The sequence below is a fragment of the Hylobates moloch genome, unplaced genomic scaffold, assembly GCF_009828535.3.
Source record: "Hylobates moloch isolate HMO894 unplaced genomic scaffold, HMol_V3 SCAFFOLD_4, whole genome shotgun sequence".
NCBI lineage: Eukaryota > Metazoa > Chordata > Mammalia > Primates > Hylobatidae > Hylobates > Hylobates moloch.
Genome location: NW_026652279.1, coordinates 102,577,244 through 102,592,469, shown reverse-complemented (window position 1 = coordinate 102,592,469; position 15,226 = coordinate 102,577,244). Strand labels below are relative to the sequence as shown.

Sequence of the window (15,226 nt, the reverse complement as noted above, 5' to 3'; positions counted from 1 at the left end):
GGAAAACTGGCTAGCCATATGTAGAAAGCTGAAACTGGATCCCTTCCTTACACCTTATACAAAAATTAATTCAAGATGGATTAAAGACTTACATGTTAGACCTAAAACCATAAAAACCCTAGAAGAAAACCTAGGCAATACCATTCAGGACATAGGCATGGGCAAGGACTTCATGTCTAAAACACCAAAAGCAATGGCAACAAAAGCCAAAATTGACAAATGGGATCTAATTAAACTAAAGAGCTTCTGCACAGCAAAAGAAACTACCATCAGAGTGAACAGGCAACCTACAAAATGGGAGAAAATTTTCACAACCTACTCATCTGACAAAGGGCTAACTCAAACAATTTACAAGAAAAAACAAACAACCCCATCAAAAATTGGTGAAGGATATGAACAGACACTTCTCAAAAGAAGACATTTATGCAGCCAACAGACACATGAAAATATGCTCATCATCACTGGCCATCAGAGAAATGCAATCAAAACCACAATGAGATACCATCTCACACCAGTTAGAATGACCCAACAGGTGCTGGAGAGGATGTGGAGAAATAGGAATACTTTTACACTGTTGGTGGGATTGTAAACTAGTTCAACCACTGTGGAAGACAGTGTGGCGATTCCTCAGGGATCTAGAACTAGAAATACATTTGACCCAGCCATCCCATTACTGGGTATATACCCAAAGGACTATAAATCATGCTGCTATAAAGATGCATGCACACGTATGTTTATTGTGGCACTATTCACAATAGCAAAGACTTGGAACCAACCCAAATGTCCAACAACGAAAGACTGGATTAAGAAAATGTGGCACATATACACCATGGAATACTATGCAGCCATAAAAAATGATGAGTTCATGTCCTTTGTAGGGACATGGATGAAACTGGAAATCATCATTCTCAGCAAACTATCGCAAGGACAAAAAACCAAACACCGCGTGTTCTCATTCATAGGTGGGAACTGAACAACGAGAACACATGGACACAGGAAGGAGAACATCACACTCCAGGGACTGTTGTGGGGTGGGGGGAGGGGGGAGGGATAGCATTAGGAGATATATCTAATGCTAAATGACGAGTTAATGGGTGCAGTACACCAACATGGCACATGTATACATATGTAACAAACCTGCACATTGTGCACATGTACCCTAAAACTTAAAAGTATAATAATAATAAAATTAAATTTAAAAAAAGAAGAAGAACACTATAACTACTGGCCCTAAACCCTTAGTTTGGGCCAAAAGAACTCAGCCTTATCCACTGATACTCTTCTCCCACACCCCGGCCAAAAACAAAACAAAGATAGTCATAGACCCTAAGCTAAAAGTAATAGGTGAATTTACTGAAGTGCAGCCCTAATCATGCCACTTCCATGCTCAAAATCCATACTATGTCCCCACTGCTAATGACAATAAACTAAATGTTTCAACCTGGCACTCAAGAGCCACAGTTTGACTTTTCCAACATTTTCTTCTGCTATGTGCATGCACACATCCCACACTCTAACACATTTAGGCTGTGTGCTGTTTCCCAGCCTGTGGACACTTGATTCCCTTGTGCCATTGCTCATGCCCCTTTTCCTGGAGTCTCTTTCCCTTCTCAGCCTGAAGTAGTCTCTTGCTTTTTGAATTCTTTAAGCCCTTTGTGTTTCTCTTAGGGACTATGTTACTTTTCATTATTCTCTAGCTATTTGAAGTGGTGACTTCTGTATCCCTTTTAAAGGCAAAGCCCATGGCCTACCCATCTTTCCACCTTTTTCTCATAATATCTTCTTTATTTGTAGTGAGTGACTCCTATGTGTTGATTGTATTAATTTCTACTACAAGTCCATGTTGTTTTAAGTTGTAGGAGAAGGAAGCATGGGAGCACAAGCAGCTTGAGGGCCCTGGTAGGTTGCAGCCTTTAGGGGAAGGTGGAGAATCTGGTGGCAGGAGCTAAGGGGATGCTAGATGGAGCTCCTTCAACTCTCCCCACACATCTCCCCATCCCCATTTCTCCTGCAGTCATGCATAGTTTCCCGAACTTTAGTCCAGAACTAGCACACCAAAGGCTGCAACTGAATCTCTTCTGAATCACTAAGAAAGCAACACAGGGACTCAGCTGCATGTTTGAGAGCTGTGTTGGCAAGACCTCAGGACAGAGTGCCCTCTGTGTCTGCTGGTGATTCTCAGACACCATCACATTCTGATCCTGCATTGGGGGCCATTCTACTGACCACATCTACTCTTAAGTTAAGAACTTTCATGAGCCTTCCTCATGACTGGCCCTTTCTAAAGTAAGTATGGCAGTTAGTTACTTTAATGAACATTTCCCAATGGGTAAGGAACAGTCTGTGAACTTACGAGTTCTTTTTTTTTTTTTTTTTTTTTTTTGAGACAGTCTTGCTCTATCGCCCAGACTGGAGTGCAGCGGTGCAATCTCAGCTCACTGCAACCTCGACCTCTTGGGTTCAAGCAATTTTCCTGCCTCAGTCTCCTGAGTGATTGGGATTACAGGTGCCCATCACCATGCACAGCTAATTTTTGTATTTTTAGTATAGGCAGTGTTTCACCTTGTTGGCCACGTTGGTCTCAAACTCCTAACCTCAAGTGATCCACCCACCTTGGCCTCCCAAAGTGTTGGAATTACAGGTGTGAGCCACAGCACCCGGCCAACTTTTGAATTCTGAACCAGTTGATTCAGTACGAGAGCTCTTCAACACCTTGAAGAAAGATTCAAGGAGAGCAGTTGTGAACAGCTTGCCCCAGGGAAAGGACAAGGCTAAGAGAATTCTAGGGCTTACTTGTGAAAACAGAATTGGGGAAATGCAAAGTGAAGAAATTGTAGCTGTCAGGAACAAGAGAAGAATGACATGAAATCTGCTACTGAGATATGGAGGTATTCCTCTTGAGTTTTCACATATACCATTCTCTCATGACCAGCAAGCTGCTCTTCACCAAACCACAAACCTTCCTCTAACTCAGTCACAACTAAGGTTCTATCTGCACACTGCTAACGCTGTAACTGTTTTGTTGTTGGTTCTGATTAGTTGCCCTCTCAACCGTAAGCAGCCTATAAACAAGACCTGGCTCCACCCTTGTTACTTCCCCATAGCACTTAATTCAGTATTTTTCCCCCAAGGTAGATGGTTGTGAGGCAGCATCCCTCAAAATGTCTAGTTATATAATGGCATCCAGTAAATGTTTCCTTAATTACTTACTACCCTTAACAAGCATTATGCAAAAAAAAAAAAAAAAAAATAGGAATGCTGACTTTAGACTTTTCATCTCCACTTAAAGTGAGGCTTCTGTTGCTTTTCAGAATAGATATGTTGGATATTTTACACAAGTGAAACATCTCTACAACTGGAATCTCCCTCCAAGAAGGATACTCTTTATAAAAGGATTCATTATTTATTCGATTCATGGTAAGTGCTTTATGTATAATTGGAGAATTGGGCAGGAGGGCCGATGTTCCCGCTCTGGGAGGGTTTTGCTCATAGTTACATATACAGATGATCCTAACTCATATCTGTCCTTTTACATATCCTCACGCATGAACCTCTCCTTACGTATGCCCCTCCTCCTGCAATTGTCCTTAGATGTTCTTCACTTCTTCTTCTGGGGGACTTCATCCCCTTCCCATCTCTCCTGTTCTCATTGCTCCTCTGGTCTCAACCCAGGGTGGAATTTTCAGGGCAGAGTGAGCCTCTGATGAGGGAGGAGGAGGACCCATGTGCCCTCAAGACTAGTTATTTCTCAGAACCACCTCCAGTTCAGAGTTTGTCTTGGTGGAGGTGTCTCCATATCATATCATTGTCTCACCTTCTTTTAGAGGCACATTTTTTTCTCATCACCCCGGGCTCTCCCTTTCCCCTCTCTCCTCCATCTGCAACCCTCTCACTCCCAGCTTACACTCAGGGGAGGTGGGAAAGCAGGATGTGTCTGTGTGGAAGGGATGGAGTCTCACCACTCCCACTGCCAGAGAGGTAGCAGGGAGGCGATGCTTCTGAACCCCTAAAGCAAACCTCTTAGAGCAGCCAGCTTGTGGACCTGAGGTGGTGCCAGTGCTGAGTGTTATAGGTGCCATGGTGCCAGGATTCTGGTTTCCACACAGACAGCCTAGTATTTTTAGCTTTCTCAGTTTAGTTCTATATTTCACTGATTTCTGGTAGACATCAATAGAAAGCAGTTCTGCACCTGGAATGGGAAAGAGGGAACTGAGGCAAGAAACTGTGATTTCTAATGACAAATGAATATCATGGTGTTAGGGAAAACAAAATTAAATGAAAAGAAAAACAGCATACGAGATGAACAATCAAGAATAATTAATACACTAGTTTATTAAAATATTTGTTTTAATTCTCTGCCTTTAATTTTGTGCATATTTAAATTAAAATTAATGTAGAGTTGAGAGAAAAGCAATAAAAAATTAATTGGCTGAGAAACCAAGTCTTTGAGGAAATGCCAAAGGAAGTGAGTCATTTGAATTGAAAAAAAAAGGGGCAAAAGAGCCTTTGTCAGTAAATATATGCTGAACACCACGGGAATTTTTGGATATAACTATCCTATATTTTTATAGGGATTGCATCAGGAAATAGACTTGAAGCAGGGCCAAAGTAGTTTAGACTATAGTATTTATTTTTAAGAATCATTATGATTAGAAGTCTGAAGAAAGCAACATATTAGCAAGAAAGGTTGCAAGTCACCTTGTCTAAATTCTTCTTTCTTTTTTTTTTTTTTCGGAGACAGAATCTTGTTCTGTTACCCAGGCTGGAGTGCAGTGGTGCAGTCTTGGTTCACTGCAACCTCCGCCTCCTGGGTTCAAGCGATTCTCCTAGCTCAGCTTCCTGAGTAGCTGGGATTACAGGCATGTGCCACCATGCCCAGCTAATTTTTGTATTTTTAGTAGAGATGGGGTTTCCCCATGTTGACCAGGCTGGTCTCGAACTCCTGACCTCAACTAATCCATCCACCTCGGCCTCCCAAAGTGCTGGGATTTTGGTGGTGTGAGCCACTGTACCTGGCCTACCTTCCCTAAATATTTTTTCTGGAAAGATAAAGTGATGGGATTCTAAGTCTTTAAAGGTGAACTATATGTGACTTTTTTTCTCCTCTCTAGCCTTATAAAATTTGCTTTAGGAGACAGAACCAGGCTTGAAGACTTGTCTTTCAAGGACAAAATCCATGCAAGACCAAATAAGTAACTATTGATGCATTGTTAGCTTGGATAACTTTTTCTCTTTTTCATCCATGATGTTAATTGGTGAGACATTTTGATCTTTGTGCTAACCAACCTAACTTTTTAATTTCATTTAGGTGTTGGAGCAGGTGATGGATCTGATCTAAAAGTCAAAATAGTAATAGAGAAAAAGGTTGTCTTTTCCTGTACTTATTTAAGAAATTGTTAGGTAAGAGAAAACATGTGAATTGAAAAAAATCTGATGTTTGTTTTAAGGCTGAATGTCAAGCAGCAATGTTTACCTCCCTAAACGATCACTCACCATAAAGAGAGTCCATAACACTTTCTGGTTACCATCCAACTTGGTGTCACTGGGTTTGGATGCAAACCAGAGATAAATTAACCTGTTTGTTCAAAACAGTTTTTTCAGGGTCCTTTCCAGAATTTATTTCTGTTCAGTGTTGCTTTGCCTTTCACTTTTCCACAAATGCTGAGCATGTTCCCAGGAATGTATTAAGGATTTTAATTTACATATCTGGTCATTTTTAGCCATATTCTCTTGTTGTTCATTTTATCTTTTATTATATAGTACTGATTCTAAAATTTTAGTGTGCATGAAAACCACCGAGGAGCTTGTAAAGATTTACATTCTTAGGTTGTATCCCCAAAGTATGATTCAGGAAATCTGGAATGGGGGCCAGGAATCTACAGACTTAGCAATGTCCCAAGTGATTCTAAGTCAGACATTCTGTGGGATGACCCTATGAGAAATAACGCAAGAGTGAATGAACTGGGGAGGAATCTCTTTATCCAAAGCAAAAGGGACTTGGTAGTCAATGTTTTGCTGCAGTGAAGAAATGCCTAAAACTATATACCTTTTCTGAAACAATAAGAAAGCTTCCTTCATGGGTCTAATAACCATAAACTTTTCCTACCCAGGCCTTTGTCTCAGATTCTCTTGTTACTAACCCTATTCCTTCCTTCTCTGCATTGCCCCCCACTCCCCCACCCCTCTTTTTTGGCCTCTCTCAACTGAGGGCATTCACCCAGGCCTGACCTTTGGCTTTCTGTTCTTAGCAAATGCTTTATTCTTGGTTGCAGAATGACTCATTCCCCTTACTTAGACTATTTGTTCATTTACTGGACAGAAGTTTATGAGAACCCACTGAGTTGTAGGTGCAGGAGCTACAACTTGAACAGTTTCCACTCCAACTCAAATGCATTAGCCAGTCTGAATTATCAGTGAGCTTTCTCTGCTTCTGCAAATGGCACCAGCATTCTCTGACTCAGGCCCTGTGCTTTGATTCTCTTTGCCTTGGCTCCCTAAATTCAGTTAGTTATCAATCCCTGTTGATTATGCCTTTGAAATTTTTCTGTGTTCTCCTTCCTTTCTGTTCTCACTGCCACTAACTGTCCAGAACCTCATTTGCTCATGCTCAGATTTCTACAATGGTCTCCTTACCTTTTCTTTCTCCTTATATAATGCAATGTATAGAATCCTGAAATATTGCTCTCATTGTGAAAGTTGTAGGTAGAGCAGAAGACACACTGTGTGCCCATGGTCAGAGCCAGTTAATACCTTTGGCTCAACATCCTTATCTGTAAAATAAATATCACATCTCAAGTGTTATGGGAATTAAATTAGATAATATATATAAAGTTTCTTTGTAAACTATAAATCACTAAATAAGTGTTATATGTGATAATTATCAGGCATCTTTGTCACATAGGAAATGCCCCACCATATTCTTCAACAACTTCACTCTTATTTCTTTGGCTCTTGAGCTCTTAAGATGTAATAGCCCTAATGTAGTATCTGAGCTTATCTCCATCAGTAGCTTGACCAACAGACTTCATTCCAGATAAACTGGGTCACCCCCTTTGGCTCTTGGAACACAACTCTAATTTATTTAGTTACTTGGTTATTTCTTTCTTTCCTTCCTTTCTTCCTTTCCTTTTTCTTTTCTTGAGTCAGGGTCTCATTCTGTCACCCAAGGCTGTAGCACAGTGGCGTGATCATGGCTTACTGCAGCCTTGACCTCCTGAGCTCAAGCAATCCCCCAATTTTTTTTATTTTTTGTAGAGACTGGATCTTGCTATGTTGGCCAGGCTGGTCTCAAACTCCTGGGCTCCAGCTCGAGCAACCTTTCCACCTCAGCCTCACAACATGCCGGGATTATAGGCATGAGCCACACTGCCTGACCTTCTTTGTTGTTGTTTTTTCTAATTTCTTTTTTTCTTTCTTTTTTTGAGATGAAGTTTCACTCTCATTGCCCAGGCTGGAGTGCAATGATGCGATCTTGGCTCACTGCAACCTCCGCCTCCCAGGTTCAAGTGATTCTCCTGCCTCAGCCTCCTAAGTAGCTGGGATTACAGGCATGCGCCACCATGCCCGGCTAATTTTTGTATTTTTAGTAGAGACAGGGTTTCTCCATGTTGGTCAGGCGTGAGCCACCATGCCCGGCCTATTTTTCTAATTTCTACTTTGCATTATTGCTGGTCTTTTTCCCTCTGTATGGACTAGATTCTATTTTCAGAGCCCTTCTTCCTTTATCTAAACTGTTTCATGTCCAATTCAATTTTTACCTCCTCAATGAAATTTTTGCATTCTGCACCTCCTGTTAACTAGCCCCCAATAGTGTATAATAGCACACCCAGTCTTCATTATACAGATTGAGTTATATACCATTCTACTATTGTTTCTTATGCGTACATCTCCCTGAAGGGGCCTACTGAGTCTGTACCTCCTTTTGTGTTTTTCACAGGAGCTAGACCTTTCTTATTGTGGGTGCCATTATTTATAGGAGAGTGAGTCAAAGAAATAGTATAGCTTCAAAGTCATTCATTCCAAAACTTGACCTATCTTTGGTCACTTCATCCACCAGCCTGCAATGGTCAAGTCCAAAGATCCCATTGACAAACACAAGAGTTCTGATAAAACATGATGAGCTGGGGGACCCCACTCTCCCCCTCCCTTGGGAGGAGCAGGTGGGCCCACCGCCCAAGTGTTACAGGCCCCCGTTATTTTTTAAATTTAGAAAATAAAAAACCTTGGTGAGTTACACATTGCTTTTTTGAATGTCAGTGCTAGCTTTAAAATTGCGCTTCTTAATGTATTCTCAAAAGAGGCCCTAACGCATGAAAATCAAATGACACACATTAAATAATAATATTTAATGGATTAAAGTCTAATAGAAAACTCAATACTTTTTAAAAGTGAGGCATTTTTTTAAAGTGCCTCATGGCCAAGCACGGTGGCTCATGCCTCTAATCCCAGCATTTTGGGAGGCCGAGACGGGCAGATCACAAGGTCAAGAGATCGAGACCGTGCTGGCCAACATGGTGAAACCTGGTCTCTACTAAAAATACAAAAATTAGTTGGGTGTAGTGCTGCACACCTGTAGTCCCAGCTACTCGGGAGGCGGAGGCAGGAGAATCGCTTGAACCCAGGAGGTGGAGGTTGCAGTGAGCCGAGATCCCACCAGTGCACTTCAGCCTGGTGATAGAGCGAGACTCCATCTCAAAAAAAAAAAAAAAAAGAAAAGTGCCTCATGATAACCCTCAAACATGTTGGCCTTTAAAAAATGTGAACAACAGGCCCAGTGCTGTGGCTCACGCCTGTAATTTCAACACTTTGGGAGGCCCCGGTGGGCAAATCACTTGAGGCCAGAAGTTCGAGACCAGCCTAGCCAATATAGTGAAACCCCACGTCTACTAAAAATACAAAAAGTAGCCGGGTGTGGTGGCATGTGCCTATAGTCCCAGCTACTCAGGAGGCTGAGGCACAGGAATCACTCCAACCTGGGAGGCAGAGGTTGCAGTGAGCTGAGATCACGCCCCTGCACTTCAGCCTGGGTGACAGTGAGACTCTATCTCAAAAACGCACACACACACACATACATATAAACAACAGTATTGCAAATAGAAAAGGTTATTAATAATTATTTATAAATGTAGTTATTGGGCTGTGAGACCAAAAGTACTTGATAAATATTGGAAGTCATGGTAAATGAAAAGGAACGTCATTGTTATCATTAGTTAGGTTTATAAATTCCATGTGTTCATTCACAGGTATTTCATGACACTGAAATAGAGCAATAATTGATGTATTCAACAGTCCATCTCTTTATGATGATGTGAAAGTGCAATTTTTCTCTTTGGTGAGTAATCAAGAAACAGCCTCTGCCATTGTTCTTGTCTGGTCTTTTGAATGATTTTATTTAAGATTTGCTTTACTACACTTCCCAACAAGGGAGATGATAGATGTCATCCCACAGAGGGAGGGGGAGAAAAACAATAAATCAGATTTATAACAAATTTTTTAAAAGAACATATGTAATTTGAATAATTTTTGTTCATTTGTTTTTTTCTAAATTGTAAACTTTCTAATTTTTTCTAAATTTACGTATATTAATTATCAAATACAAAAAAATACAAAATAAACAAAAAAATAAAAGCCAAGATGCTAAAAAAGCCAAAGTTATGTTTTACTGCATAGCAATGATTACATTTTGTTTTGCATCTTTTTTTAAAATTAAAAAATTAATCATGCCTATAATCCCAGCACTTTGGGAGGCCAAGGCGGGTGGATCACATGAGGTCGGGGGTTCAAGACCAGCCTGACCAACAGGGAGAAACCCCGTCTCTAATAAAGGTACAAAATTAGCTAGGCGTGGTGGCGGGCACCTGTAATCCCAGCTACTCGGGAGGCAGAGGCAGGAGAATCGCTTGAACCCGAGAGGCAGAGGTTGCAGTGAGCCAAGATTGTACCACTGCACTCCCGCCTGGGCGACAAGAGCGAGACCCTGTCAAAAAAAAAAAAAATTGAGACAGGGTCTCACTGTATCACCCAGGCTGGAGTGCAGTGGCGTGATCACAGCTAAATGCAGCTTCAACCTCCTGGGCTCATGCAATCCTCCCACTTCAGCCTCCCAAGTAGCTGGGAGCGCTGACTGGAAAGAGAGTTAGGTTTGGGTGACTCAGTTGGGTGAAACACAGAGAAGGCAGCACAGTACAACACATAAAATAACCGAAGCAGTTTTTTTTATTAATTCCAGAGAGAAGAGGGCAGCACACTTTGCAGGGCTAACTGAAAGGGAAAGCCATCCAGAAGACCTGTGCTTGACTGATGGTTGGGGAGCAATAGTGAGAGAGAGAGGGAGGGACCTGGGAGTGGAAGCCTTTATTGGGATGTAAGGTGCTATCTGAGCAGGTTTCCTACAGGGAGGTCCACTTTGGTTTAATGCAAGCAGCCGTGAGTCTCTGCTGTGACTGAGAGGTGGTCACTGATACATCCACATGGTTTATGTGGAGTATGGGGGTCTGTGGGGTGAGTCAAGTAGGTTATATCTAGCTGTCCCATAATGAAGTGGTCCCCAGGAGAAGGCTGAATAAGGTAGACACCAGGATCAGTCACATTGAGAAACTGGGAGGAGGTGAACTGGAAACTGCTGAGGGTGACTGAACCCCACTTCTAATATCAGAAAGTCCAATTTATATTTAAAAGGGATGCTGAGACAACAAAAAAACTGTAAGAATTCACTATAATATACTTGGGTATATATAGGCATAGGTCCTTAGTAGATTTTGTCTAGCACTATCTAAACCAGATTCAAATATCAGCATTCAAATTAAATATCTAGCATGGAAAAAATACTATTCCTTGAAAATTTTGATAGAAACAGCAAGAGAATGCAATGGCATTTTCTTAAGCCTCCTCCTTTGTGTCTTGAGTTTATTGTTATAGACTGCAGAGTGCTATGTATTTAATGGTTATAATTGTTTGATAAATATATAAAGGAATAAAGAAATGAACTTTAATTTCTTTGGAATGATTAGTTCTTGATATCAGTTTTATTTTGAAACATTGTTTTTCTTTTTAGGATCTTCCTAAATACTATGACAACTGTCCTTTTTTCTTCTGGTTTAACACATCTTTTATGCAAAATAACAGATATGGACATAATATAAACCTATAGAAACAGCCTAGGCCGGGCGCGGTGGCTCACGCTTGTAATCCCAGCACTTTGGGAGGCCGAGGCGGGCGGATCACGAGGTCAGGAGATCGAGACCACGGTGAAACCCCGTTTCTACTTAAAAAAATACAAAAAAAAAAATTAGCCGGGCGTGGTGGCGGGCACCTGTCGTCCCAGCTACTCGGAGAGGCTGAGGCAGGAGAATGGTGTGAACCCGGGAGGCGGAGCTTGCAGTGAGCCGAGATTGAGCCACTGCACTCCAGCCTGGGCGGCACAGCGAGACTCCGTCTCAAAAAAAAAAAAAAAAAAAAAAAAGAAACAGCCTAATCTTCAGTGTCTATGTATAAGATATAATGGCAAGTCTTTTCCTGGTTGTCATGAACTTTATAGAAAGTAAAAAATCCTCGAGTCACCATTGACCATTGCCATACTCCTCTTAATTTGGTTATTTTAAAAATACAGTTGTTCTTGAGACCCACTGTTGCAGTATCCTCAAGGTCCACGCCGTAGGACTGTGTTACGAGTTCAAAAGTATTATAACCAGATCTTAAATGTGGTAGTAAATTCTTCCCAGAGAAGTTCAACATGAGTCTGCTCAGTACCTTCAATATGTCAGGTCCTCAGTAGGCACTGATTTACCAACGACAAACCACCACCAAATTTTGTGCTAAAGTAAGGCAGGACCTAGGGAGGCTTCAGCTAGCTAAAAAGCTGACACACTTATATCTAGGAGAAGTTATAAGACACAGTAAGTATTAAGGAGTACAGCTAAAAAATATCATTAAGTAATAGCCTCCCATTTAAATGTGGCTTTCTAATAACTGAATTGGGAAAACTTTCTGAAAAATTATTAATTGGATTTGAAGATTATTGTTCCAAAAAAACCTTCTGCCATATTTGGAAACTCATTTTTCAGTCTAGAAGTTCTCCATTATAAGTAGCATTTGTTCTGTGGTGGTGAAAAATTGAGACTTTTTCTAATCAAACATACTCTTCAATACAAAAGGAGAAAACATTTTTTAAATGATTTAGGTGAGAGTTGGAGAAGTGGCTATGATTATATGTAGCATGAATTGATAGTTACTGTTACATCCAGTCCTAATCTTTTCTTCAGATGTGGACTGCATCTAATAACTCCTTAAGTCCAGCAAGGACTTAAGTAGAAACGGGGTTTCACCGTGGTCTCGATCTCCTGACCTCGTGATCCGCCCGCCTCGGCCTCCCAAAGTGCTGGGATTACAAGCGTGAGCCACCGCGCCCGGCCTAGGCTGTTTCTATAGGTTTATATTATGTCCATATCTGTTAAACCTGTGGTCTACACACTTGTAATGCATATACATTTAATAGATTTTGATAGAGTGAACTTTGGATTTGATGGAAATTTTTACAATTTTTTTTTCTTGGATGCATACAAACAATAAGCTTTTTCTTCTAACATGAGCAAAGTCCCTCAAATAGTGAGAGCTGGGTGGAGCTTCATTTGATGCTGTTCCTCAAAAGTGGTTCTTGCTAAAGGATACAGTTTTTTCCTTTAAAACACCATATTCATTTTGAAGAAGCAATAAGTTAGATCACTTTTATTCTCAGTTTTATATAAATTTCTAAAGATTTCTGTAACATTTAAATTTATATACTACTTGGTAAAGCTGTTTTTGTTAGTTATGTGATTGTTGTTTAGCCAAAAATGCCAACTTCTATCATTTAGAACATTAGGCATAAATGGGTTAACAAATTTATGCCTAGTGTTCCATTATTGGAACGCTAAGCATGTGGGAGTTATATGCTACTGCTCAAGGTCCTCTCCAAGGTCTGATTGTAAAAATTCAAAAAATTGCAACCTCACACATAAATTTAAAGGGATATGGTATTTTATTACTGGGTTTTCATTCATGCCTAGCCTGACTGATTTCTGAAATTTAGATATTTTATTAAACCTGAATGTCATTAATTCCATAAAAAGCAGTGTTAAAAGAATCAGCGGCTGGGCGGCTGAACGTGGTGGCTCACACCTGTAATCCCAGCATTTTGGGAGGCCAAGGCGGGCGGATCACGAGGGCAGGAGATTGAGACCATCCTGGCTAACACGGTGAAACCCCGTCTCTACTAAAAATACAAATACAAAAATTAGCCGGGCATGGTGGTGGGCACCTGTAGTCCCAGCTCTCAGGAGGCTGAGGCAGGAGAATGGCGTGAACCTGGGAGGTGGAGCTTGCAGTGAGCCGTGATCGCACCACTACACTCCAGCCTGGGCGACAGAGCAAGGCTCCATCTCAAAAAAAAAAAAAAAAAATTCAGCAGCTGGGCATGGTGGCTCACGCCTATAATCCCAGCACTGTGGGAGGCCGAGGCAGGCAGATCATGAGGTCAGGAGATGGAAACCATCCCGTCTCTGCTAAAAATACAAAAATTAGCCGGGCGTGGTGGCGAGTGCCTGTAATCCCAGCTACTCAGGAGGCTGAGGCAGGAGAATCGCTTGAACAAAAAAAAAAAAGAATCAGTATGAGTTACTGATGTGTTGCTGGAGCCAACTGAGACACAAAAAAGGGGCTGAGGTTCTATTCATGGTAAGATTCTTTTTTTGTTTCTTCAAGCTCTAACAAGGGCACCCAACTGCATGGCTTTTCAGTTAGCCCAATATAAAAATGTAATAATTTTTTTTTTCTGTTCTTAGGCTTAAACCACAAAGAAATGAATCAGATAATCTACATAAACAAAAGACATGGAAAATTTACCCACCAGAATTTGCAGTAGAGATTTTTTTTTATTAGAAATGACTTACAGTTACACTGTGGCTGGTATCTGATTAAGTATAGTTCCCCCTTCCCCTTCTGGGAAAGAATTATGTTCTTTCCAACCCCTGCCACATAGTTATATGTTCTAAATCTTCCTTGATGATATATCTATATTTATATATGTTTACATATGTTCTTGATAAATCTATTAAATAGATATAGATAAAATGTCAGGTTTTTTTTTCTTTTTTGAAGGCATATACTTCATAGTTTCCATCTTGTATTTATATAAATTTGGAACACAGTATGCAGGAACATCAGGCATCATTTTGAAGAACTTTGAAATAGAACTTTCATATCAAAAAATTGAGATATTTAAAAATTGTGATTCCCCAACACCCACTTACTTACATATTTTTGGTCAAGTATTTATTCCCTGCTTTGGTTCACATTTGTAATTTCAGATTTATTAGAAAGCTAATTTATATTTTTTTCTTCCACTTCATTTACAAACTGTCTGTTAACAGATTGGCAGCAAAGACTAAGTTTTAAATCCAGAAGAGAGAAATGTTTCACACAAGCAGTCCCCCAACTCCCAACACACACTTTCTCTCATTCCGAGCACTAAATAGGTAGCTTACTTGACAAGCTTCCTTTAATTACACACAGACATGGGGGTTGGGGTAAGAAGATTGTGGTAAATATGAGGATAAATAATCTTCAGTAACTTCTGCTTTTGTATAAAATTGTAAGTGAAGTCAAAAGAAATATTTTTCTTAGAGTAATCTAGGTGTATTATTTTGAAATTCACTACTCCTGCTCACAACCAACTTCACCTAAGCCTGGGGGAACTCTGAAGGGAGGTAATCTTTTCATTATAAACACTGGTTAGCCTTATGTCTACGGGAAATCATTATTATTTCCTCTTTGGTGCTGGGTGCTACTTTTTTAAAACAAATTTTTTATTTTTATTTTTTATTATTATTTTTATTATTTTTTTTATGTTTTTATTTATTTATTTATTTTAATTTTTTTTGCACACAAAAACAACATTTTCTAAAAATACATACAAACAAAAAGATGCGTATCAAACATATTAGGAAGGTTGCACATGGGAAGACGGGGAATAGAAATGGGGAGTGGGAATTAAAATAAATGAGAGAGGGACTTTATATGGATCAGTGATAATAATCCTCTGACGAAGAAGGAGGAGGAAGAAAAAGAAAGTGGGATAAAGGATCAGAAAGGGAGGAAAATAGAAAAAATTAGAGTATGACTCCAGGGTAGACCTGTTTTGTTGTCACTGAGTTGGTTGGTTGGTTTGTCTGTTGTGTTTTTCATATGTTTC

At 40.2% G+C, this 15,226-nt stretch overlaps 2 protein-coding genes across 8 annotated transcripts in view; one reads left to right on the top strand and one right to left on the bottom strand.

The window, feature by feature from the left end:
• Positions 1–15,226, bottom strand: part of SLC25A15 (solute carrier family 25 member 15) — a 122,090-nt gene that overhangs the window by 53,712 nt on the left and 53,152 nt on the right. The window contains exon 7 of one of the 3 annotated variants that reach the window (XM_058437823.1): positions 6,639–6,770. The exons of the other annotated variants lie outside the window; for them this stretch is intronic. Coding sequence (XP_058293806.1) covers positions 6,685–6,770 — 86 coding nt within the window. The 3' untranslated portion in view covers positions 6,639–6,684. Of the gene's footprint in view, positions 1–6,638; positions 6,771–15,226 lie in introns of those variants that run through there. 3 annotated transcript variants of the gene reach the window in all.
• The window catches only part of LOC116810532 (phosphatidylinositol 3,4,5-trisphosphate 3-phosphatase TPTE2-like), an 80,200-nt gene that overhangs the window by 22,844 nt on the left and 42,130 nt on the right, over positions 1–15,226 (top strand). For 3 of the 5 annotated variants that reach the window (XR_009213232.1, XR_009213230.1, XR_009213233.1), the window contains exons 1-3: positions 2,397–3,417; positions 5,309–5,400; positions 9,243–9,331. Coding sequence is in view for 1 of the 5 variants with exons in the window: in XM_058437828.1 (XP_058293811.1) it covers positions 3,312–3,417; positions 5,309–5,400 (198 nt within the window). In the remaining 4 variants the exon portion in view is untranslated. Of the gene's footprint in view, positions 1–2,396; positions 3,418–5,308; positions 5,401–9,242; positions 9,332–13,817; positions 14,074–15,226 lie in introns of those variants that run through there. The other 2 variants (XM_058437828.1, XR_009213231.1) reach the window with 2 other exon arrangements.